The sequence below is a fragment of the Abramis brama genome (assembly GCF_963993115.1).
Source record: "Abramis brama genome assembly, chromosome: 14".
Classification (NCBI taxonomy): Eukaryota; Metazoa; Chordata; class Actinopteri; order Cypriniformes; family Leuciscidae; genus Abramis; species Abramis brama.
In genome coordinates, this window is record NC_139976.1 from 22,198,709 (window position 1) to 22,223,356 (window position 24,648).

Sequence of the window (24,648 nt, forward strand, 5' to 3'; positions counted from 1 at the left end):
TTCCAATCGTAATGTCAAAAGCAGTTATGTTAAAAAAATAAAAATAAAATAAAATAAAAAAGTATATATATATATATATATATATATATATATATATATATATATATATATATATATATATATATATATATATATTATAATAATAATAATAATAATAATAAATAATATATATATATATATATATATAAAAAAAAACAAGAAAAAAAAAGAATAAAAAAACGCTTTATTTCACAAATCGCATGCACCCTGGTTGTAAGGATCCAAAGATCCCTGTGAAATTTAATATTGAGTTGAACATTTTGTTCATGACAACAAATGAACATGCGTTTGTTTGAAGATTTTGCTTGGAAAAAGCTGGCCCAAATCGAAGTAGCGTTTTAATTCTTCAATTATTAAAATAATGAAATATTTTGTTAATAAACTTTTATGACAGAAATCTTACTACATGTAGCCTAAATAATTTAATTCCTTCATTATCAAAACTTTAATAGCCTAATGCTAATGTCTAGAATAGCGATTTGCGTGTGAATTGTGAATTGCGACTTCTCTTTGTTTTAAGTCTCAAACTCAGAAAGAGCCCCTCTTTCATATGGAGAGTGTCGGACAGCCAGCCTGATGATACAAAACAGGCAAAGGCAAAATTTCTTTCAGGATAAATCTCTCAATGTGTCCAAATGTAGGCCCTATAGCCTATTGTAGTTTTATTTATATAGCCTATCGAAGTGTTCAATCCAGTTGTTTCAACTGGTTTTGTAGAGTTTTAGAATGTTTGAGCAATGTGTATGATTGTTAACAATCTGGCATTATCTAAACATAAACTGTTGACCAAACGCGTTCATGCCAAGAAACGAATGGGAGTGAGCAGCAGACACAGAGCGCTTTAATTCGCGATCAACCTTGTTTTATTGTAAGGCGAATTCAACTAGGCATTCTGTGTCTTTGAAGCAACAAAGGCTAAATAATTTGTTACAGGGGTTTTTTTTCTTTCTTTCGTGATTTGTGTGGATGACACGCATCTACAGTATTATTATTAGCTTGTATGATGTGTTTTTAACCTGAAATGTTTAATTTCGAGAGAGATCCGGCATGCGTAGTGAGGGAGACAAAAGAAACTTGCTAAAAAGAAATCCAGCGCGAGAGAGAGGCAAAGGAAAATGCCTATTCTTAATTTATGTTGCTTTGAACTCTTCATTTTGTACTGTTTTAATTGTTTAATTTTGCTGCAATTTGGCAATACAAATTTAAAATGTCGCAAGAATAAGATTCTGTATTTCTTATAACTCTAAACTCGATGCAACCCTGTTTTAAATAAATAAACTGTCCCGACACTTTATTTAAACCTTGAAATGTGCGATGGGGTTTCAAACTTAATTCATTTTAGTGTTCTTTTACATTTTCATTGGTTTTTATATTGAAAGCAATACTATTTAGTTAGTCTGTTATTTTTTATAGCCAAGTCAACAAAATCCGTCTTTTTCTGATTTGTTCAATGTATGGATCCGTTTTGAACATTTTCTTTCGTTTCTATGGCCGGGTATCACTGTCACTCATCTCAATTTCGTGAATGATTCACAAAACAATAATTTAGCAGATTAAAAACAAGCTTCATCAACTTGGAATCAATTTTCTGGTGCGATCGGCTGAAAATCTTACTTCATCAGTTTTGTCGAGTGCAGCGGCTCTACTGGAATGTAGACCTAGCAAATTTATGTTGTAATGTGCCATTGATAATTAAACAAAACACTTGACTTTAATAAACAGTTACCTATTTAAGCATCAAGAACGGTAAAACATAAATGTTGTCGGCCAACATCAGTTAACAGCATGTAGGCTACAATGTTATCATCTATACGCCTATTAATAATAATGACAGGAAAACAACAAATCATATCAAACACAACAAAGCTCCGAAAAGTGTTTCGAATCAATAAATGAACATTTCTAAAGTTTTTATTTTTGACAAATATTAAACTAGAGACAAAATTATAAGTTGGTAGAGCTGAGATTCGATCTCGGAACGCTTGAAGCTCCGCAGGGCGCATGTTGTTGCGTTGACCACAGAGCTATTGTCTGAACACTGTATAGCAAATGAGCTTAAAATATTTTTCTATTGCAATGTTTTATGCTAATCATAACAACCTACTGTAAGCCTATTTAACTCTTAATAAAGAATGCTAAAACACAAATGCTGCCAACTAACATCGGTTAGCAAGTCCTGATCCATGTTTTAATTTCACGACCATTTAGTTTAATTTATTTCACTGTTATGTTTCAGTTAATAAATCTACTGACAAATTAAAATAACACGAAATATAAGACACATAACCTATTGACATGCATAACCTTTCTAAATTATAGAAAAATTGGACACGCAATGTTAACGTTTAGCCTACTTTGCTTAAATTTGATGCAATAATAGAAGCCTACATTTGTTTCAGTTCTAAATTTGTACAGTAATTTCAGTATTGTGATTATGAATATGTTTAACTAGAATAGAATAGAATAGAATAGAATAGAATAGAATAGAATAGAATAGAACAGAACAGAATAGAATGAGGCATTTATATAGCACTTTCATATGTACTACTGTACACCCAAAGCACTTTACAATCATATCGGGGATGTCTCCTCAACCACCACCAGTGAGCAGCATCCACTTGGATGATGCGACGGTAGCCACAGTACAACGGCACCAGTGTGCTCACCACACACCAGCTATAGGTGGAGAGAGGAGAGAGAGTGATAGAGCCAATTCAATGAAAGGGGATTATTAGGAGGCCATGATTGGTAAGGGCCAATGGGTGGAACGTGGCCAGGACACCGGGGTTACACCCCTACTCTTTACGAGAAATGCCATGGGATTTTTAATGACCACAGAGAGTCAGGACCTCGGTTTTACATCTCATCCGAAGGACAGTGCTCTTTGACAGTATTAGTGTTGCACGGTGCACCGATACTTCAAAAGTAACAATTCCTAAATTTATTAGTATCGATACTTCTAAGAATGACCGCGTTCCAGATTTGTAAGAGACAGGATGAGTGCATCAGCGCACACGGAGCAACAAGCGCACTTAACACAGGCACACATGGCTACATAAACAAATTTCCGCACACAGGAAGACAGATGTTATGGTAATATTTTACATGTATTTTAATCACAAAAATGAACGTTTGCATCAAGTGAAAGCATCAGGCACATTGGCTACCTACATAATAAGCTGTTTTAAATTCAAAATGTTCAATGCCTTATCGCGCTGATGTGACCGAACCCGACCCGAACCCGAACATAATTTCTAAATATCTGTCCGAACCCGGCCCTGCCCGTCGGGTACCGTCGGGTATCCATCCTCTACTATGGACGTCTGTGTTTTTTCTCCTCACGCACGCAGCAAAGAAGCTGCAGCTGTCATGTGACAAACACTACAGCGAGATGTCTGCATGTGCGAGCACAAGTAATACTGTGGCCGCCGGTCCATCCATGACTGGTAGAAAAAGATGACGCGAGGAGTGAAATATGGAAGTACTTTCCATATCGTATAATCGCTGTTCATATTTTTATTCAAAGTTCAGAATCAAGATAAAGGTATTACCGGTAACTCTTATGTTTCTTATGATAACTGAGATAATGCTGCTAAATTTATTTTTTTACCTTGAATGTCATTGCTCTAATTTATTTTTTATATTTCATATTTTGTTCAAATGTTTAATGTATCTGCTGTTCATATGTTCATTTATTAGTGTGTTATATGATTAGAATTTTGTCCCGGTTTTAAAATAAAGCACAGCAATGATATTTGAGAGTGTTTCTCCCTTTTCAGGAAAAGTATCGAAAAAGTATCGAAATCGCAATTCTTGACTTGGTATCGGTATCAAAACAATAATTTTGGTATCGTGACAACACTAGACAGTATAGTGTCCTCGTCACTACACTGGGGTATTAGGACCCACACAGACCACAGGGTGAGCACCCCCTGCTGGCTTCACTAACACCTCTTCCAGCAGTCTACCATCCAGGTACTAACCAGGCTCAGCCCTGCTTAGCTTCAGTGGGCAACCAGTCTCAGGCTACAGGGTGATATGGCTGCTGGCAACAACTACAATGTTTCACTTGAATTTATCTGCTACCAGCTCTCAGCTCGCAGCACGGCTCATTGAGAATAAACTGACACTTTTCAAGTGTCAGTTTATAGAGAGAATAAACGGACACTTTTCAAAGTCTGTGATTGTAGCGCCTCTTAGCGGTAAAAGGCAGCAAATACACACCCGCAATTTTACCGCCGTGGGAACGTATATAATAAACAGAAGACATTGTCATTCATGTCAAGTCAAGTCATCTTCATTTATATAGCGCTTTTAACAATGTAGATTGTTCCAAAGCAGCTTTACATTGATAATAGGAAATTAAAGTAACAGAGATTGTTTTGGCTTTATAGCAGCTCTAGAATAAAGTTATTGTCCAGCTAAAGTTAGTTTGATTGATTCACTTCCGTCGCAAAGATCATTAGTTATTAACTTAGGGGCCGCTAACACGACACCGTTTTAACAGAAAACTTTTAAGTTCTTTCTGCGCAAACTTCAAAAACGCGAACCACTGACAACACTGATGGCGTGCACATGCACATTACGAGTTCAGTCTATAGGTATGCGCATTTGAATATATGTGCACAGGCGTGTAGTCCTTCCCTACAAATCAACCCTCAACATACAACTTGTCTGGCCTTAAAATTTATAATACAGAATTTTTATCGCTTCCACGTAGCCACGCGAACCGGAATTATCCCGACAACGCTTTATCTGTAGATAGGTAAAGGGAGGGGAGGGAGGCCTTAACAGGGAAGAGCCTAGTTGACATTTCAGGACTGCGCTGTCGTCGCGTCCAGGCGCAGGTCCTTCATCAGATCTGGATACAGCCTGGATCCGGCGGACTGCGGTAAACCTCGGTATAAACAGAGAGACTAATATTAGCGTAGACGCCATTCTTCTTATGATGTAACGAGTACATCAGGATTTATGGTAAGTGTTCCCGGTTCCGGCTGACCTAATCTATGCAGGCTAACATTGAATTACAAAAGTCTATAATGTGTTATGTGTATGCTAGGTCAAAGAGATGTGTTTTTAGTCTAGCTTTGAACTGACAGAGTTTGTCTGCTTCCCGGACAATGTTAGGAAGACTGTTCCAAAGTTTTGGTGCTAAATAGGAAAAGGATCTACCGCCAGCAGTCGATTTTGATATTCTAGGTATTATCAACTGGCCGGAATTTTGAGATCGCAATAGACGTGAAGGACTATAATGCGTTAAGAGCTTGCTCAAGTACTGCAGAGCTAAACCATTTAGTGCTTTGTAAGTAATCAGCAATATTTTAAAATTTATACAATGTTTAATAGGGAGCCAATGCAGTGTTGACAGAACAGGGCTAATATGGTCATACTTCCTGGTTCTGGTAAGAACTCTAGCTGCTGCGTTTTGGACCAGCTGTAATTTGTTTACTAAGCGTGCTGGGCAACCACCCATAATAGCATTACAATAATCTAGCCTTGATGTCATGAACGCATGGACTAATTGTTCCGCATTTGTCAATGAGAGCATATGACGTAATTTAGATATATTTTTAAGATGGAAAAATGCGGTGACTTTCAAATGAAAGATTGGTATCAAAGAGCACACCCAGGTTCCTAACCGACGACGAAGACTTGACAGAGCAGCCATCAAGTGTTAAACAGTATTCTAGATTATTACGTGAGGACGTTTTTTGTCCAATAATTAGAATCTCTGTTTTTTCAGAATTAAGTAGTATGAAATTACTAGTCATCCAATTTTTTTAGCACCTATGCATTCCGTTAATTTTGTGAATTGGTAAGTTTCGTCAGGGTGTGAAGAAATATAGAGCTGAGTATCATCAGCATAACAGTGAAAACTAATTCCATGCTTCCTAATGATATCTCCCAAGGGTAGCATGTACAGAGTGAAAAGCAACGGTCCTAGTACTGAGCCTTGTGGTACGCCATACTGAACTTGTGATCGATGAGACATCTCTTTATTTACTGCTACAAACTGATAACGGTCAGATAAGTATGATTTAAACCATGTTAATGCAATTCCATTAATGGCAACATAATTTTCGAGTCTATTTAAAAGAATGTTGTGGTCAATAGTATCAAATGCAGCACTAAGATCGAGCAACACTAATAGAGAGATACAACCACGATCAGATGATAAGAGCAAATCATTTGTAACTCTAATGAGAGCAGTCTCAGTACTATGGTACGGTCTAAATCCTGACTGGAAATCCTCGCAGAGATCATTTCTTTCTAAAAAGGAACATTGTTGTGAGGATTCCACCTTTTCTAGTATCTTTGAAAGAAAAGGTAGATTCGAGATCGGCCTGTAATTGAGTAATTCTGTACGATCAAGTTGCGTTTTTTTAACAAGCGGTTTAACCATAGCCAGCTTACAGGTTTTTGGTACGTATCCTAATGACAAAGATGAATTAATGATATTAAGAAGAGGATCTATGACCTCTGGAAGCATCTCTTTCAGTAGCTTAGTTGGTATAGGGTCTAACATACATGTTGTCGATTTATATGATTTAACGAGTTTAACGAGTTTAACGAATTCTTCCTCTTCTATAGCAATGAATGAATCCAATTTTTCCTCAGGGAGACTACAATGCACTGCCTGATGCGATACTGTAGTGGACGGTTGCATAGTTATAATTTTCTCCCTGATACTATCAATCTTATAAGTGAAGAAGTTCATAAAGTCATTACTGCTGTGCTGCTTGGAAACTTCTGGGCTTGAAGCTTTATTTTTCGTTAGTTTAGCCACTGTTTCAAATAAATACCTAGGGTTTTGTTTATTTTCTTCTAATAGGGTTGAAAAATAAGCAGCTTTTAAGGCCTCTCTGTATGCAATCAAGCTCTCTTTCCATGAAATGCGAAATACCTCTAGTTTTGTTTTCTTCCAGTTGCGCTCCATTTTTCTGGCTGCTCTCTTAAGGGCCCAAGTGTGCTCGTTGTACCACGGTGTTGGACTATTTTCTTTAATCTTCTTTAAGCGCAACGGAGCAACTGTGTCTAAAGTGCTGGAAAAGAGAGTTAAAAGTTTCTGTCGCAATATCGAGTTCTTCTAAGCTATCTGGGATGCTGAGATGATGAAACTGATCAGGAAGATTATTAATAAAGCAATCTTTAGTGGCAGAAGTGATAGGTCTAACATATTTGTAACACGGAGTCGGCTTTTCAGCCTTGGCTAAATTAAGTTTACACGAGACTAGATAATGATCTGAGATGTCATCGCTCTGCTGCAGAATTTCAATGGCATCAACATTGATTCCGTGTGATAATATTAGATCTAGGGTATGATTACGACTGAGTAGGTCCTGACACATGTTGTCTAACTCCAATAGAATTAAGAATGTCTTTAAATGCCAGTCCCAATGCATCCGTGAATTATCATTTACACTATATATTGCTATATTAAGCACCAACACTTCAAAAGAATTATATTTGAAACTAGACTTCTTAGTAATTCTAAAAATATTACTATAAATGACAGCAACACCTCCCGCTTTGCCTTTCAGACGAGGTTCATGTTTATAACAGTAATCTTGCGGGGTGGACTCATTTAAAGTAATGTAATCGTTTTTATCGATTCATCTCCATCTAATCAGGTTTTCAGCTTTCTCTTTCTGCAAATAGTATAGTTGGATGATATAGTGTCTAGCGACATGACCCAGCACCCAAAATACTATCAAAACACTCAAACGCAGCCTCCATTCATAGCGAAAGATGGATAAAAAAGTATGAAATATGGTAGGTCATTTGCGGGGAATTTTTACTTTACAAATTACAGACATGGCCGATTCGCAAGGGATTAAGATCACAGACAACCTCCGCAATTATTACAAATGACTAGAGGTCACCAGGTAATACTTATACCGTGTGAATAGGGCTTAAGTATCCTAATAGTGAAGCTTGTTGGTTTAATAAATTGCAGCGAAGTTATCACCTCATTGCTGAGAAATATAATGTAGGTTTCTGTAGTAAAGCTGTATTATTTATAAAAGTCACGGGCAGAGGTTGAAAACCAGCTCCTGAATGTTTCTGTGTTGGATGCAATTTCCTTTCTTTATAAAGATAAATATAAAAGTCCCACCTCAATAAAAAGCTGTGAGCGAGCGCATACAGGCAAGTTTGCCTCATAATACAACATTAAAAAGCTATCTTTGTGAATAAACGTGTTGTCCTTGTAGTGGCTTAGAATTCAAAGGGGCATCGGTTATACATGTTCTATGTCCAGATATCGGATATGTATCTGATTTAAATCCACATTTGGAAGTGGCTCAGATCAGATGTGAAGAAATTGGATCTTGTGCGGATGAATGTGTTTACACGTGTGCAACAAATTTTGATCCGTGTTAGATGTGTGCCAGTGTAAATGCCGCCTTAGTTTAAAATTACCTTAGTTTGGTTAATAAAATAAATGCATAGAAACAGTTAATTTGTAAGGGAACATACAATATACTTTTATATAATTAGTTAAATAGTTAGGCTAATAAAAATATAAAAAAGACCTTAAGATGAATGCTGGACTTAAAACATTTTGAGCTGCAAAAGATAACTTTGCACTCATTTCAAACTTACCCATGACATCTTATGACAAATTCATTTCAATTTAAATGATCTTATGGATGTGGCAGTTGTGGTTCACAATCATAGTGGCACCAGCTGCTGCAGTAAATGTGGCATATTCAGGCGACTTTTATATGCTTATTTTACATTTACCGGGTTTAACCCTCATGTGCCGGCGCGTTTTGCTAGATTTTTTTTCACATAGCAGCAAAATAGACTTAAAATACTCATTTATGGCCAGACTTAAGAACTTAAAAAATATGAAAAAATAAACTGTAAAATGTCTACTTTTTTATGTGTCCACTTACAACCGAAACAAAACATTGTGCTTTTGTAAAATAATGAAAATAAACAGGGTGTGCTTTCTGCCTCACCATCTCAGTGAACTTTTTTTCTGGAGCACGTCTCTAAACTTACACAAAACTCAGCAAATACTATTCACCCAGGCATGAGCAATATATCTTTATAATCATTTAAGTGTGTACTTTTAAATGATCTAATTCAAAATGAAAACAAAAATTCTCTGTTTGTAATCTGTATGTAAAGAGAGAGATGTCAGTCGTTCTCATTTCAGCTTATTATCTGCTAATGTGAACACGCCTGCGGAGAGCGCGTGTTATTCAAATGCAGATGATCTGAGGCAATTCATGCAAACCTGTGAACGCCCACATCAACTTGATAAACCTCATCAAGTTTAGTCTGATTCAGATACTTTACGTCGTCTTGTGAAGCTGTGAGGAATAATACTAATAATAATCCTGGGAAATTTACCTCAGAAGTGCTAGTTTAGTTTCACTTCGAGGAGCAACGGATCCAGCTGAGGATTGTGAATAGTAAGTTCTTTATTCTTAAGTGCTTTGTTCTAATCGCGATATGGAATAGTATCTGTAAACCGCAAAAAGACTTTAAATTTGAATCGCGTGTCAGTGTGTGAATGAATCAATGGCACAAATGTGCACTCGTGTACAGCTGTAGTAAACAACAGCACGCATCTGTGCTGTTCATTCACACTTGCACTTACATTAGTAAAAGCTAATCTTCATGTTATTTTTACATGAACACATCTACTAGTTTAGCTTTTACCAAACTATATTGCTATACTGAGATGAGTAAAAATCGACTGAAATATGTTGAAATAAAATGTCTTTGAATAAGCAACGTATTAAACTGCAAATTAACATTTATATGCTAATATATCATAAAAATTATATGTTACAGACGAAATATGAATGTTTAGACAAGATTTCGATTATTAGTTTTGGATAGATTATAAAGTTTTTACTGTAAAAAAGACTACTGCCACATCAAATAAACTTTTGTTCCCCAATTTCTGCTCATATGTTAAATATATAGTATGGGATGTTTTGTCAAAAATAAAGTAGGTATATTGAATTATCAACTAAGATATTATTATAGTGTTTGTTCCAATATTCAAACCAATGAATCCTTAACTTTGAAATACGTATGATAAAATGTATACTTTTTACAAAGAAAGATTACACTTGAAATATTGTTAAAATTGTAACCCTAACCTTTTTAATAAAATAGCAAAAAAAATATTTACAAGGTAGATGTAAACAAAATCTTAATAGGTCAATATTAGCCTTCTCATTAAATTATTTTTATTGTGTTTTATTAGTGGCAAATTTCAGGAGAGGATACATATTCCAAAACTTTCTGAAAATACAGTATGAGAATTAACTTTAATTAAAAAAATATATATATATATATTTTGTCCTTGCATTCTGTGGTACCCTCTCAGTGACACACCTGAATGAATGGCTCATTATGCAGCTCATTGTATTCTCAGGTGTGAACCACAGCATTATTCATGATCATTCACGCCCCCACGCATATTGCCTTCCCAGACAAAAAGAAGTCTTAAAAAATTTAAATCAATCAATGTATTGTTTTATGTGAATGATTAGGCAGGATGATTTTCAGATCATTTTGAAGCAAAAACTCTAGGCGACAACATCCATTAGTCAAAAGTCTTGTGGACACATTTAGTATGTGTTTTGTGGCCTTATTTCAGAAACTTTAATTTTTAGTTTTTTCAAAAACCATGCATAAAAATTATTCTCTCAAAAAAAAACAAAAAAAAAACATGTATATACATGTTGTTCACATATTATGGTAGCCCTGTTAGTGCTGAATAGAGTGTAATTACACCTTTGCCATTAATACGTTTATAAGCAACTGAAAAAAGCACAAATGTCAGGGCATGTCAAAACATCTCAAGGACCCCAAAAACACCTTAGACACCGGAGGGTTAAACTTCATATTGCCCGTCGTGCACAGTTACCCTATAGGCACCGGGGTGGCGGTGCCACCTGCTTGGGCCCGTCATCGATGCATGCAGCTATATTTGTTTCTTTGTCTTTTGTTGTTTGATTAACATTAAAATGAAAGACAGCAGCAGGAATATTAGGCTGCTGTCACTTTAAAACGATGTTGTCGTTTTATCTGTATAGAGTCACCACGTGGCTACGCAGATGCGATAAATAATTCCATATTATAAATATCTAAGGCTAGACAAGTAGTTTGTTGAGGGTTGATTTGTAAAGAAGGACTATACGCCAACGCACATATATATTCAAACGCGCATACCTATGGACTGAACACGTGATGCGCATGTGCGCGACATCGGTTTTTGCGCAGAGGTTTGCGCAGAGATAACTGATAATCGTTTGCACCTTGGAACCTATTTCCGGGAGTGCGTTCTCGAGCCACCAGGCACTGTTTTGTGTGGATGGGCGGCCAGAGCGCGTTGAGGGTTTTCTGTTAGAACGGTGTTGTGTTAGCGGCCCCTAAGTTAATAACTAATGATCTTCGCAACGGAAGTGAATCAGTCAAAACTAACTTTAGCTAGACAATAACTCTATCCTAGAGCTGCTGTAAAGCCAAAACAATCTCTGTTACTGTAATTTCCTATTATCACTGTAAAGCTGCTTTGAAACAATTCATATTGTTAAAAGCACTATATAAATGAAGGTGACTTGACTTTAAGACATGCACTGATCCAATACACTGATACTGTACACATGAGTTGTCTTTCTCGACTGTTTACGTTATGTTCATGCTGAACAGCAACACACCAAAACGTGCAGAACTGTGATGTCAGTAAGAGATTTACATACTAACAGCTGACTGGACAGAGCTGAAACACATATTGAGCATATTCATCTTGAGAAACATACATTAGCGGAACTCTGTCTGTCTGTTTAAGCATTGTTCTTTTCACCAAACCATAGCCTATAACAGAGGAGTCGTCAGATTTGAGATTAACTGCAGTGTAAATGCTGGGCGAACAGTGGGTGGAGAGCGGTACGCTTCGGTTTTTACTGAGAACTGTTACACCCTTAGTGAAAACACAAAGTACATACAGTGTGAGCGAACACAAACACCAGACAAAGAACTGAGCAAACTTAGGGTAATATATACTCGAGGAGCAGGAGAATGAAATCAAAAAACAAACAATGAATAACCATATCAAATGAAATCATGCTTGAAACCATGACAACAAAAAACAAACACAGAAAATGAACGACACTTTTTTTCTATACCAATTTTATGAAATCTGTTTTAACAAGATTAAATTACCTCAAAAAAACTTTGGTTATATTTGTTCAGTTGGTTGACTTTTTTTACAGACTCAGAGACTCGCAGTCTTTGAGTCTATAAAAAAGCACCAATTCAAACATTTTCTATATCCTAATCATTTAACAACATGTATTCTTTACTTCAATGATCTCATTGTTTCTGCCCTAAATTAATACATTATTTAAATTAATATACTGTTAGCTAACTGCGTGATTTGTATATGTACATTTCTGAAATGCATTAATTACACAGTCACCTCTGATTACAGATCACTGTAAATTGTAATGTAGACATGCATTTCTGCATTTCAAGCTGCTTTGAAACGATATGTATTGTGAAAAGCGCTATACAAATAAATGTGAATTGAATATAGGGGCGGGATATATGCCTCACACTCAGCACACATACAGCTTGCCTTAAAGCACTGGCAAAAGTAGCCTAATGATTATGAATGTGTCGAGAAAAAATAGCAAGGAGACATTTTAATTGTTTATTCATGAACTAGTGTTTTCTGAGTCGGTGGCTGCAAAGATGAAGTTGACGACGCTGAAACGTCATCTCTGCAGTACTGTGAACGCTGGCGCATGCCAATAGGAAGAAATACACCTTTCATTTGAATTATAACATAATCAGAGTATTAGTTTTTGATTCTAATTGGTACATTTAAAAGTAGACATTTCAAGCTTCTATAGACATATTTCTCATGTCTGTGAGGCACTGTCAAGTGCTTCATCAGATTTGTTGTGTTGCCGGTCTTGGCAGCAATCAACTTGTCGCAAATATTGTATGGCGGTCTGTTGGCATTGAGCCTGGTGAAATGTAGCCACACTTCTGATCTTTTCCACATCTTTTACATCTATGGGGGTTGGGACGCTTACACACTACAGCCTCACGTGTGAGCCACGTCTCTATGGGCAACCGTGTAAGCTAGTGTTTTTCCTTGATGCCTCGCCACAGCCAATCATGCCGCAACTGACGTTGACGAGATTAACCCCTTAGGTATCAAAATTTGGTACCGAACAACGAGCAATGTTTCAATACTCAATAGTATCGAGGCAATTCGGTCGGTACCTAAAAAGTATCAAACTCGATACCCAGCCCTACTAAAACAACAACTGAATGTGACAACCTCTCTACCAAACATTGGCTACATTCTTTACTCAAGACACTAAATCACTTATCATCTGCACAGACATTTTCCCACTGGATGAATGTTACATGAGTCAAGAGCGGAAAAAAGACAAGAACTGGAAGTAAAAAGGGATATAGGAGAGGGAGAAAAAGTGACCGGGCTTTATGAATGGACACTTACATGACTCTGCATCTTACTCTGCTGCTTGAGACGAAGGTTCTCTGGTGTATCAGCCACTATGGTAAAGGATGTTTTAGGGTAGTGCCTGAAACACACAGGCAACATTTATTTCAGATAACATACACTTAATAAAAAAAATGTAACGCATACAATTTGTCCAGGAACTTTTTTTCCCCCAGACCTGTTTCTGTCTGCGTTAGCATCGTGGTCTAAAGTACCGTGAAGATTAGGCAAATTAGTCCGGTGGCGTACTTTCCAGTTCCCGCTGGATTTCATCCTCTGAATTTAAGCTTAATAAAGCCTGAACCTCGTCGTCGGTCCATCGGTCGTATTTTTTAAACTCCATTAGCTTTCGCACCGCAGGAACGATTTTAATTCTAGGAACTCCTTTTATGGGAACAAATTTAGCTCCTACTTCAGAGTAGAGTCTAAACCAGCTCTATAGGAACCATCCATGGCGTTAGTGTATGCTGACTGACCAAACGCACACGTGAAACTCCAGCACCTGACATTTTTAAAAAGGCTGGGTAAACACACAGATTATAGCCTATGTATTTACTCCAGAAACGAACTCTACGAACATGGAAAACATCGATTAATGGGCCCCTTAACATTTACATGGAGGAGAAAATCCAACGCAACTTTGGGATACCATGATGTATTTCTGCTCAGCTAGCAACACTGGACATCAACCACATAGCATACGCTAATAACTCATTACTGTCTACTTTCTATGTATAACATTTCTATCTAATAATGTATTAGATAGGACTGTTAAACAGATCGTAAACTAATGAACACTGAGAATGCGAGCACTGTGTGGCTCTGGCTGGCGTTCTCAGCACAGTCAAAATAAAGGTCCGTCGCTTCGTCAAAATAAAAGTCACAATAACAAGCGCGGCTTACGTCACTTCAGAGTTCCTACTGGCAGTGCGGAAAACGTTCCTAGGGGAACCACTAGTTCTCGGGAAACCACCCTGGTGGCTAGTTCCTAGAGCTAAGTTCCTAGAACTACCCTGTGCAAAAACACCTATTGTTGATTTGAATAGCAAACAACTCTTACTGCACGCACCGCAACAGACTTTTAAAACTGTGGTTGAAATAAAATACTGCGTGGACTCAACCAATCAAAATGCTGCGTGAACTCATCTAATCAGCATGTTCAGCGCCCAAGTCCCACCCTCGAACTTTGAAAAAGTACTACAAAAGCCACTAGACGACAAGCCTGCAACCTTTAGCCAAAAAAAGTGTAATGGCTAATGCTGACGCTGGTACACAGGAAAGGAGAGCAGAGGCCGTTGTTTTATGAATGGATGTCAATAGAGAAGAGGCTTCACTACACTGAATAAACCGCTTTTGTGAGGAAACACCTTATTTACGAAATCGACAGCCTGTTCTCTAATCTTCAACATGTTTTATGCTTAACAATACTTTTGTTGGGAATGATATGTAGATTTTACTATGATAAAAAGGGTATTTTATAAGAGAAGGCAGAGAAGGGAATGTCGCAACAGGTAAGACTCATTTGCGGCATTACCATAGTATTTAATAGTAATATTGAAGGGTATTTTAAATTGTCTAAAGAAAGTAAGAAATACTGATGTTTTCTTTCTTTGGCTTTCAGGTTTTACCAGTTATGATAATAAACATGAGTTGTAATAACTATTATAACTGCATGTATACATATGATATAATGCTGATATTATGCATTAATGAATAAAGACAAAATTAATAATTTAATAAATATTGTGTTATATTGCATGTTGTTAAATTTAAGTGTTGTGTCAAAGTTTTTTCCACAGTAAAGCACATTCCACAAACAATGCAGTCCTACTTCACCTTTATTATGGATATAACATCAAATATATAACATTTGTTCACAAGACCAACGCGCTAATAATCGACAAAAAACTGATTAACGTAAGCTGTAACTGACTGTCATATAAGATTGAACTGACAATATGAGAGGACAGTAAGTTGACAGGAAAATAAAGTTGACAAGTTGTTATAAAAGACAAAGTGTTAAGCACAGGCTGAATTGGCTATGACTAGAAAGCAAATACCAGACTAAGACACACTTCTCTGCTACTCAAATACATAAAACATTAGCCTTTATACACTGTACTTATTCAAAGAATCCGTTTTTTATTTACCCTTGCACTGCAAACAAGCAGACAGTCTCCAAAATGCGTGCAGGACTTTGCAGACAGTTTCAGGATTCATTTTATGTTCCACTTTTATTTGTGATGTTTAGTCACAAGCTCTTATTATAAAGTTCAATTTAAGCTCTGGTATAAAGTATAGGCAAAAAAAAATTTAAATAAAAAAATTATATTACCAGGTATTTTTTCTAATCAAACCATTTTCAGAATGATAATGTTACAGAAGTAATGCATGAACAGACACAATAAAATACTGATTCTGCTCAGAGTGATTTTTTTTTTCCCTCAGTTTTTAAGCCCTGCTCAAAATGCCAGCTTCCTCACGCGAGTGAATAGGTTTCCCTTTCAAGGGAAATCGCTGCTCAGTCTGCTTGATTGTGTCGTGAAACACACGTGTGAAATCAGTCCAAGACTTCATAGGCAGTTGACGTCACAAACCAGGAATCTATAAAGCATGCCCAAACAGTAGCTTCTGTTTCTTCAGCTATATGTGAAATCGTGAGTCTTATTTGGTGTTGTCTGTCTACCATCATATATATATCCTGCCGGGATAATCACACAACGCGTACAAGTCCGCTAATGACATGGCCAATTCGCGAACTAATGACTCCTTTGAACTGATTCCATTTAATGAATGGTTAAAACAACTGATCTGTCCAACACTGAATCGGTGTATAACAAATCGGTACACTTTACAATAAGGTTCCATTTATTAAACTCTAGTTAACTAGATCAGTTAACATTAACTATTAATAAACTTCACTAGGGCTGAACGACTAATTGCATTTGCGATAATATCGCGATTTGATGAAATGCGATGACATTTTTTTAACCGCAAAGCTGCGATTACACTCTGGTCACGTGACACGCGAGAGTAAACCAGTCTTGCAGATGAAGCATCAACTTGGCACGCTACGCATATAGGCCTGGCATAGGCTACAGGAAATAACAGTTTATGTTTAATTTATGTGATATTCTGTTATAGATTCTCTCCAACAATTCTGTATCGATTTATGTCTGAGCTTAGTTTTAAACACAGATACGTGATGACGCTACGTGTGCTTTATAAACAACCATATTCTGCTTGCTTCTAATTCCTTTGTCTCACACACACACACACGACACCACTCGAACCTTCCAAAAAATAATCTTTCATAAAGTTCGGAAAAGTTGAAGCGAATTACAAGAACATTCGCGTGCTTCATTGCACAAGATATGAGATACGCGCGGTTTGCTTGATGTTACTTTTGTAGTGCGTGGTCTCGCCCGCCGGTATTTTACTTACAAATGCTCTACGAAGACATCATATGTCTTTTGGAATGCAGTTGGCTTATATATTACAAATATGAAAATCACCGACAGATGCTGCTTTCAACTTCAAGTTGCTTTAATCTCAAAATGCTTTAATGACGCAAAATGTATGTGACGCAGTCAGTTATATCTTAAGTTATTAAACAGACAGGACAAACCACATCGTATAATTTCAAAAGAGATGAAAACGTTCAGACAGCCTACTCTTAAATACTCAAAGCACTTTGTTTATTGCTTGTAATATTTTTTTTCCCTCTGTTATTTGTTTTGAAGCTATATTAGTTAAACTTATTAACATGTAATTGTATTAATTTAGTTTTTTAATGTGTAATTATTTATAAAAGTAGGCCTACTTACAATTACATATGTAATTAAATATTTTAAGTTTTATTAATAAGATCAATTAATTAATAAGAAAAAAATTAGATCGGCTCATGAGGTGCCTAAAGATTCCCTTCCCTATTTTACAATGATTTATTGCTTGTTTTTGTTGAATAATAGAAAAGATAAAGAGCTTAAAAAATAATCGCATATTAAATCGCAATCGCAATATTGGTAAAACTAAATGGCAATTAGATTATTTTCCAAAATCATTCAGCCCTAAACTGCACTTCTACTTATTAATCTTTATTAATGTTAATTTCACCATTTACTAGTAGCCTACATTATTTAAATCAAAAGTTGTATTTATTAACATTAGTTAGCCTAATGCACTGTGTGAAGTAACATTTTAAAAAAAAATACAGCTGTTCATTGTTTGTTCAACTAAGATTAACAAAGATTAATAAATACAGTACAAATGTATTTCTTGTGGTTCATTAGTTAGCCTAATACATTAACTAATGTAAACAAATCAAACCACATTTAACACCTCTTAAAATGAGAATGTAAGTGTGCTTACCCCATTTCTTTAGTAAGAGTGGTTAGCAAGATAAACCTTAATAACCTTAATAAACTACTGTATTTTCAGGTTATCTATATGACAATGTCTAGAACAATTACCAAAACAATCTTTTAGTTTAGACTGTTTGCGGTAAATGCAGTTGGGTTGTCGAGGTCAAAACTCTAAATAAGCTGTGAATCAAATAAACTTACTATAAATAATGTTATGTCTTTTTTTACTCTTACACTGAATGTTTGGATTTTGTGAAGGTGTAAATCATTTTTGATTAATAGGCTATTTAATAAAATAAAGTTCTGTGTAACGAATTATTAACGAAGGAATTATTATTATTTGTTTCAAAATGCAATTAATCCATTGAATCAATATCAAGTTATTTTTATTTTTCATATTGAAACTGTTGAAAATACAAGACAAAGTCAGTTGATCCACATATGACAGCCTCTGAACTCGGTCAATACTAATCTTATATACAGGCACGTACTGGACTAAAAATACATTCAATCAGCCATCGCTAAGAAATACCTCCTGAACTTTTTTGAAGGCGATCAGCTGTAAAATGGCTTGATCCTGCTCGGTTTTCGTTGACTGAGTAAAACAATTGAAAGTTTTTCAAAAGATCCCCTGGGGTCAACATGTCAGCGTGACAGAAGTTTGATGCTGTCGTGTGAGAACAAGCAACAGTCGGCATTTTTCCTCCTCCCGCGTGCCTCATCTTCTTAATCTCCTCATATAAATGATTAGATTTCGATGGCTTACGTTTCTTCCCTACCGCAGAAACCACCGCAGGTTCATCAATACCGTCAAAGTGCCGCCGTTACTGTTTACAATGCGTTAAATGGTGCGCTGTGATTGGTTGAGCAGATTTATCGCATTCTGCAGAGAAAGGAGACTGGCGTTTGTCGCGGTTTGGGAAAAAAGGGAGAAAACATGACAGAATAACACGGCGGATATTGCATTTTACGTAAAATTAAAAATTGACTTTTCAATACCGCCCCATACAATACGGATTTTTGTGGGAACTAATAATTTTTTTTAAATGCCGTTTATTGCGTTTTGGAACCAAACTCTTCACATATAGATCTCATCGGGCCGAACAACTTTAGCACTCTTAAATTATACGCCAGCCCAACATGAAGTCGGCTATTATGGGTTGTTTGGAGAACGCTTGCTCTGGAATTTGAAATACTCCTCCTAGGGAATTCATCTGATTGCCACCAAACTCGGTGTGCATGAAGAAAAGACATTAAGGATGCTACATTGCAGACGGATTTTTGATATCTCAAACAGTTTGGCCGTGGCGAGGAAACAAATTTATGGCGAATAAATTTCATCATTCTGTGTTAAAACAGAACTGTGGTGGTACGTATATATGTCACTGGTTAATCTAATCAGAATTATGACTATTTTTCTCTTTTCTCACGTCAGGTTAATTTACATTGCATTAGTATAAAAACTGATTGTTTTGAAAATATTACTTGTGTTTTTGTAGTGTTGATGCAGCAAAAAAGAATAGGTCACTTGGCAGACTTGTGAATGACGAGAAATTTAAATGTATAACTTCTGCATACATTAACTGATCTTGATCAAACTTCAGCAGTGTGTTTGTTGTAAGAGGCTGATCACATGGATGTGACTATTGTGAGTCAAAGTTATAGCGCCTCCAACTGGCAGCAGGAAGTGTTTCACTTTCAAAATGCTTTTGACAAAAGTGGGGGGGTTAGTTATACCTACAGTAACAAAACTCAGGACATACATTGTTGTCATAGAGCCAGACAACTTTCTAATTTACAGTCATTAGCTCCGACCAACAGGAAGTCAGATATTTTGGTTTGAATGTGGATTTTTTGGATATATATCTGAGACTCTGAGTTTTTAGCTACTCCTCCTTAGTGGTTTATTTTATTCACACCAAACTTTTTCAACATGATGAAAATACATTAAAGATGCTAAATTGAGAACAGATTTTGAATATCTTGCTATGGTGAGGGATGAAAAATAATCTGTGAAATGTCTACTTTTGTATGTCTCCACTTACAATTAGGGCTGTCACTTTTTATTCGATATTCGAATATGCATTCAAACATGACGTGAAATATCCGTAATCGAACTACAAATAAACTATTCGGTTTTTAAAGTGCCATGTGTAGCACATTTTTTACAGTCTATGATTAGACCGTTTATTTTTTATTTTATTGTTTACCATCTCATCCAGTAGCAGGCGCTCTAAACGTATTGTAGAGTAGGCACATGACCAAATCAAGCGAATAATAGCCAATAGCCACCCTGTTTTGAAAATGGAAGATAACACACAGAACATCCAGCCTGAGCGGACAATTCTACCCCAACTCATCTAAAAAGTAGTGTCTGGAAATATTTTGGGTTCTACACCGTAGTAGATGGTAAAGTACCGTATTTTCCGGATTATATATCAAAATTAATTCATACTGATTTACATGAACCAAGAGATACATTACCATCTACAGCCGCGAGAGTACATGCTACTCCTGTAGCCTACCCCTGAAAAAATTTACTGAAAACAACTGAAAAACTGTTAACTGAAACATTAACCTAAAGACAACTGAGAAAGCCTGAACACAAACAAAATGCCCCAAAAAAGGAAAAAAATCTCCATGTTTTCGGTGCTGATGCGGTGGTGACACGTTCATGTAACATGTGAGGGTGGTGCTACCTAAAAAAAAAAAAAAAAGCACCTAAAAGCTGTCACAAAGAACCGACAAAAGAAATGACTATGAATGTCAAATATAGCAAGGAAACATGTTAATTTTTTACTAATAAACAAGTGTTTTCTGTGTCAGTATCGGCTGCAAAGATGAAGTTGACGATGCTGAATCGCGATCTTCGCAGTAGTGAACGCACAAGAGAGAAATGCACATTTCATACGGATTACATAAGCAGAGAACAGTCTGTTTTCTTTCGTTTTGAATTGTTCTGTTTAACCTGTTAAGCTGCAACCCCACTTTTGAAAAATCCCCAGAAATGACATACCCAAACTGAAACAGATACAGTTCATGAACCCTTTGTTCTAAAAGCACAAGTATGATCTCATTTGAAAGCTGACACCTGGCAGTTTATTGTCAATGTAGAATTAATTATTGTCATAATGACAAAAATTGTTATAAATAGCTTCAAAGTTTTGTAAAGTTATTAGAAATTATTTTTTATGAAACATCCTCATGAAAATAAAATTGAAGTTGGCACTGGAGCAATCTAGAAATGCACTACAGCTAAAGTCACATGTCTAAACATTTTATGTTTAAAATCTGAAGATAATAAGTCCAAAACTCTGTATTTAGTTAAATGTTTTTCAAGACCATGTCAATGACTTTATTTTGATTTGACGCTAAAATGCTACTGATGTTTATTGTCATCTTCTAACCATCTATCCAGTATATTGTCTTTATTGTTTTGTGGTGCAAACGATCCCCATTCAGTCTCAGTCTCCCCCTGCACACATTCACACCTCTCCAGCCTGGTTATGGCTCTAAATATGCATTTCTTTTGTCTGCATTATAGTTACTAACGACTGGCTATTCACAGGCTATTCATATGGTTTCAGTCCCTAATTTCTTTTCTCAAAGTTCACCTCACATTTTAAACTGTATCAAATGCATTTCTTGAATAAAGAAACATTTCAGTAAGCATTCAAAAAATAATAAAAGTATAACTTCTAGGTGGCAGGTGCACCTAGAGCTAGCTAGCATGTTAGCTTAGCACACCATCAATACACGACAATTTATGAGATTAAAACCATGTTTGTGCTACAAACTTACTTTATAAAGCAAATCGAGTATTTTAAATAATCTTCTGTGATCTAATTTGGCTTCAGATAAAAAAAAAATCAGAAAATATACTATTGGATAGTGTTCTGCACAATGCAGTCTATAGATAGATTAGCATTACATATTATAATCTATTGTTATGAAAATACCTGGCATGGCTTGAAAAACACAGGTAACTCAAATATCATTGCAAACATGTTTATTGTCTTCAAAACGTCCGTATCTGCATGTTACAGCGCGATCTCTTGTTAGCTTTGTGTGTATCAGTGACGTCCTGGAATGTGTCACATGATTATGGCACTTCTTCATGTGTTCCATATGGAATACTGTGCACAGGGCGGCGAGGGCGCCCTCAGGCTATTGGTATGAATTGAAAACACAATATCAGATTATATAAGCGCTCATAAAGATTACATCGACGCATTTGGGTATAAATTCAATAAATATTATTCCTGTCTATAGAAATATGATGTAAATCTATGAGAATCTATCAATATTTCTCCAAATCTGCACATTTTTGAGCTAAAGCCCTGAAGGACGTTGTTTTGTGTATCGCTGTCATGACGACAGCACGGAGTTTTTTATGAATGAAAGCGACTGACGCGCATAATTCATATTAAAGGTATCGACTAATTTTTTCATTTCATAACTCCTGACACAAATTAAGACATAACTGTCACTATGAGTTTCTCAGAATACAATAGTGGTCAAATACTGAAACTTGAGTATTATATCTTTTTAATTATGTATAGTTTGTCAAGGTATAACATTAAATCTGATAGTAATTTTGAATTAAATAAATAAAAAACGCTTCAGTGCGCGGACGCACTGGCAACGGTTAACAGGTTAAAAGTAGACATTTCAAGCTTTCTATATGTGTCTCAGGTCTGTGAGGCAAATAGGCTACCTTATACGCTGAGTTTCGGTTCATTTATGAGACGAGCTCCAGGTACACGCGCCGGCGCCTCCGTGTCGTGATTATCTATTTTCTACTATATTTAAACTTCTTATTTATTAAATCCAGGCAATTGGTTGATGAAACATTGATTAAAATTAAGATACAATTAATACAAAACTAAATAAAATGTTAAGACAGGCTTTGTGCTTTCTGTTTGAGGTCTCTGTGAAAGTTTTAAAGCAGTCTTTTAGTGCCGCTTTCAGAGCACTCACGTCTGTAACGGAGAACTGTCGAATTTGCAAAAAAAACGGTTTACTTACGCATCCTCGACATCCAATCTTCGTGCTCACCTGTCAAGTTACCATCCAAATGAGGCAGCGGAGTCAGAGACACAGCAGACGGCCAGGCGTCCAACATCGTATGACTGCCTGCACAACCGGTCGGCACCTTTTTTTTCATGTAACGTTAGCCTAATTTTGTGATTGGCTATGCATAGTGCATATTGGCACTTCATATAGATTAAGTTGATAACCTGCTGTTTCAAACATTAAGTCAAATTATTTTTCAGACAGGCTATGGCTTGAGTCCTGTTATGACTGTCAGACTGTTAATAAATTTGTGATTGAATCTCCATTACGGTGTTTTTTTTTGCTTTTGTTTTGTTCAGGGGGGGCTAGATATTCGAATATATTCAAATACATTGCTTGATATTTGATACCCGTTCGAATTTGATTTTTCTCAAAAATGACAGCCCTACTTACAATCAAAACAAAACATTGTGCTTTTGTTAAATAAAGAAAATAAACAGGATATGCTTTCTGCCTCTCCGTCTCGGTGAACTTTTTTTTCTTGAGCACATCTATAAACAAACAAAACTCAGCGAATACTTGTCACACATTTATGAGCCATATATCTTTATAAACATTTAAGTGTGTACTCTTAAATGATCGGAATCAAACTGAAAACAAATATTCTCTGTTTAAGTATTCTCAAACCCTTGCTCATTAGTTTTAATTTGACCACACCCTCGCACGCAAAAGAGATTGACATGCAAATCGTCCACATGGAACGCGAACGCGCCCCTTACCTCAAACACAAAGCACCAAACTTCATAAGTCTCTGCTTTTCATTGAGTTTGGAAGACACGCTGTGAGCTTACATTGGATTTACCTCAGAAGAAGAAGAACCCGATTTGAAGACAAGAAAGATGTAAGGTAAGAAATTCTTAATTATATTAGTTAATGTTATTGTTGCATAAACTTCACATTGCAGTTGAACTGTTGCTAGATATATGGTGAATATTATATTTAGAGCCGTGTTTACTGTTAAATACTGTGTTTGTGGATATCTGCTCAAACGTAGATATGTGTGCATGTATGTATGTATGGTAACCATAATGTTTCATATTTTGGAGCACGCTGTGCGTTTGAATGTTTCATATTCAAAACGCACTGTGCGTTTGAAAAGCAAAACGCACCAAACATTAGGCTTCATGTTTTTACTCCAATCTCATTTCATAACATCATAACGAATGGAAACATTTGAAGTAACATATGATAATCAATATATTTTTCTCTAGCGCAGTTGTTACTGAAGTGTTCCTTTTGAAAGATTTATAAGCTGCTATAGGTTATTGTTATTATTATTTTATGCAGCACTGCGCGTAGCCTATGCCTACAAGGCACAACAAACCTGGTGTTCATTATATATTGTTGGAAACATTTGTGTGTGTGTGTGTATTCTGTGAATTTTAAAAAGCAATTTTAACCAGAAAGATCTAAAATCTAATGAATTGGAATAAAAAAAGTACTTAGTACTTCCTGGTCTGAAAGTACTAAGTTGATTAACAAGTTTATGTAACTGCCTATCTGTATCCACCTATAGCTTTTGTAATTGCTGAGGTCTGGACCTGGAAGCCTTAACTTTTACTACAGACATTGTGTTTGTTTTAGAAAATTAAATATTTTCTAAGTAGCCCAACATTATTTTGTTTAAATATGAAATTGCAGTGACACAGGAAGGCTGGA

At 36.0% G+C, this 24,648-nt stretch overlaps 1 protein-coding gene across 1 annotated transcript in view; it reads right to left on the bottom strand.

The window, feature by feature from the left end:
• LOC311095714 (LIM and SH3 domain protein 1-like) overlaps positions 1 to 24,648 on the bottom strand; it is a 178,790-nt gene that overhangs the window by 86,991 nt on the left and 67,151 nt on the right. Inside the window, exon 3 of the mRNA XM_084134394.1 lies at positions 13,547 to 13,631. Within this exon, the coding sequence (XP_083990520.1) occupies positions 13,547 to 13,631 (85 nt within the window). The remainder of the gene's footprint in view (positions 1 to 13,546; positions 13,632 to 24,648) is intronic.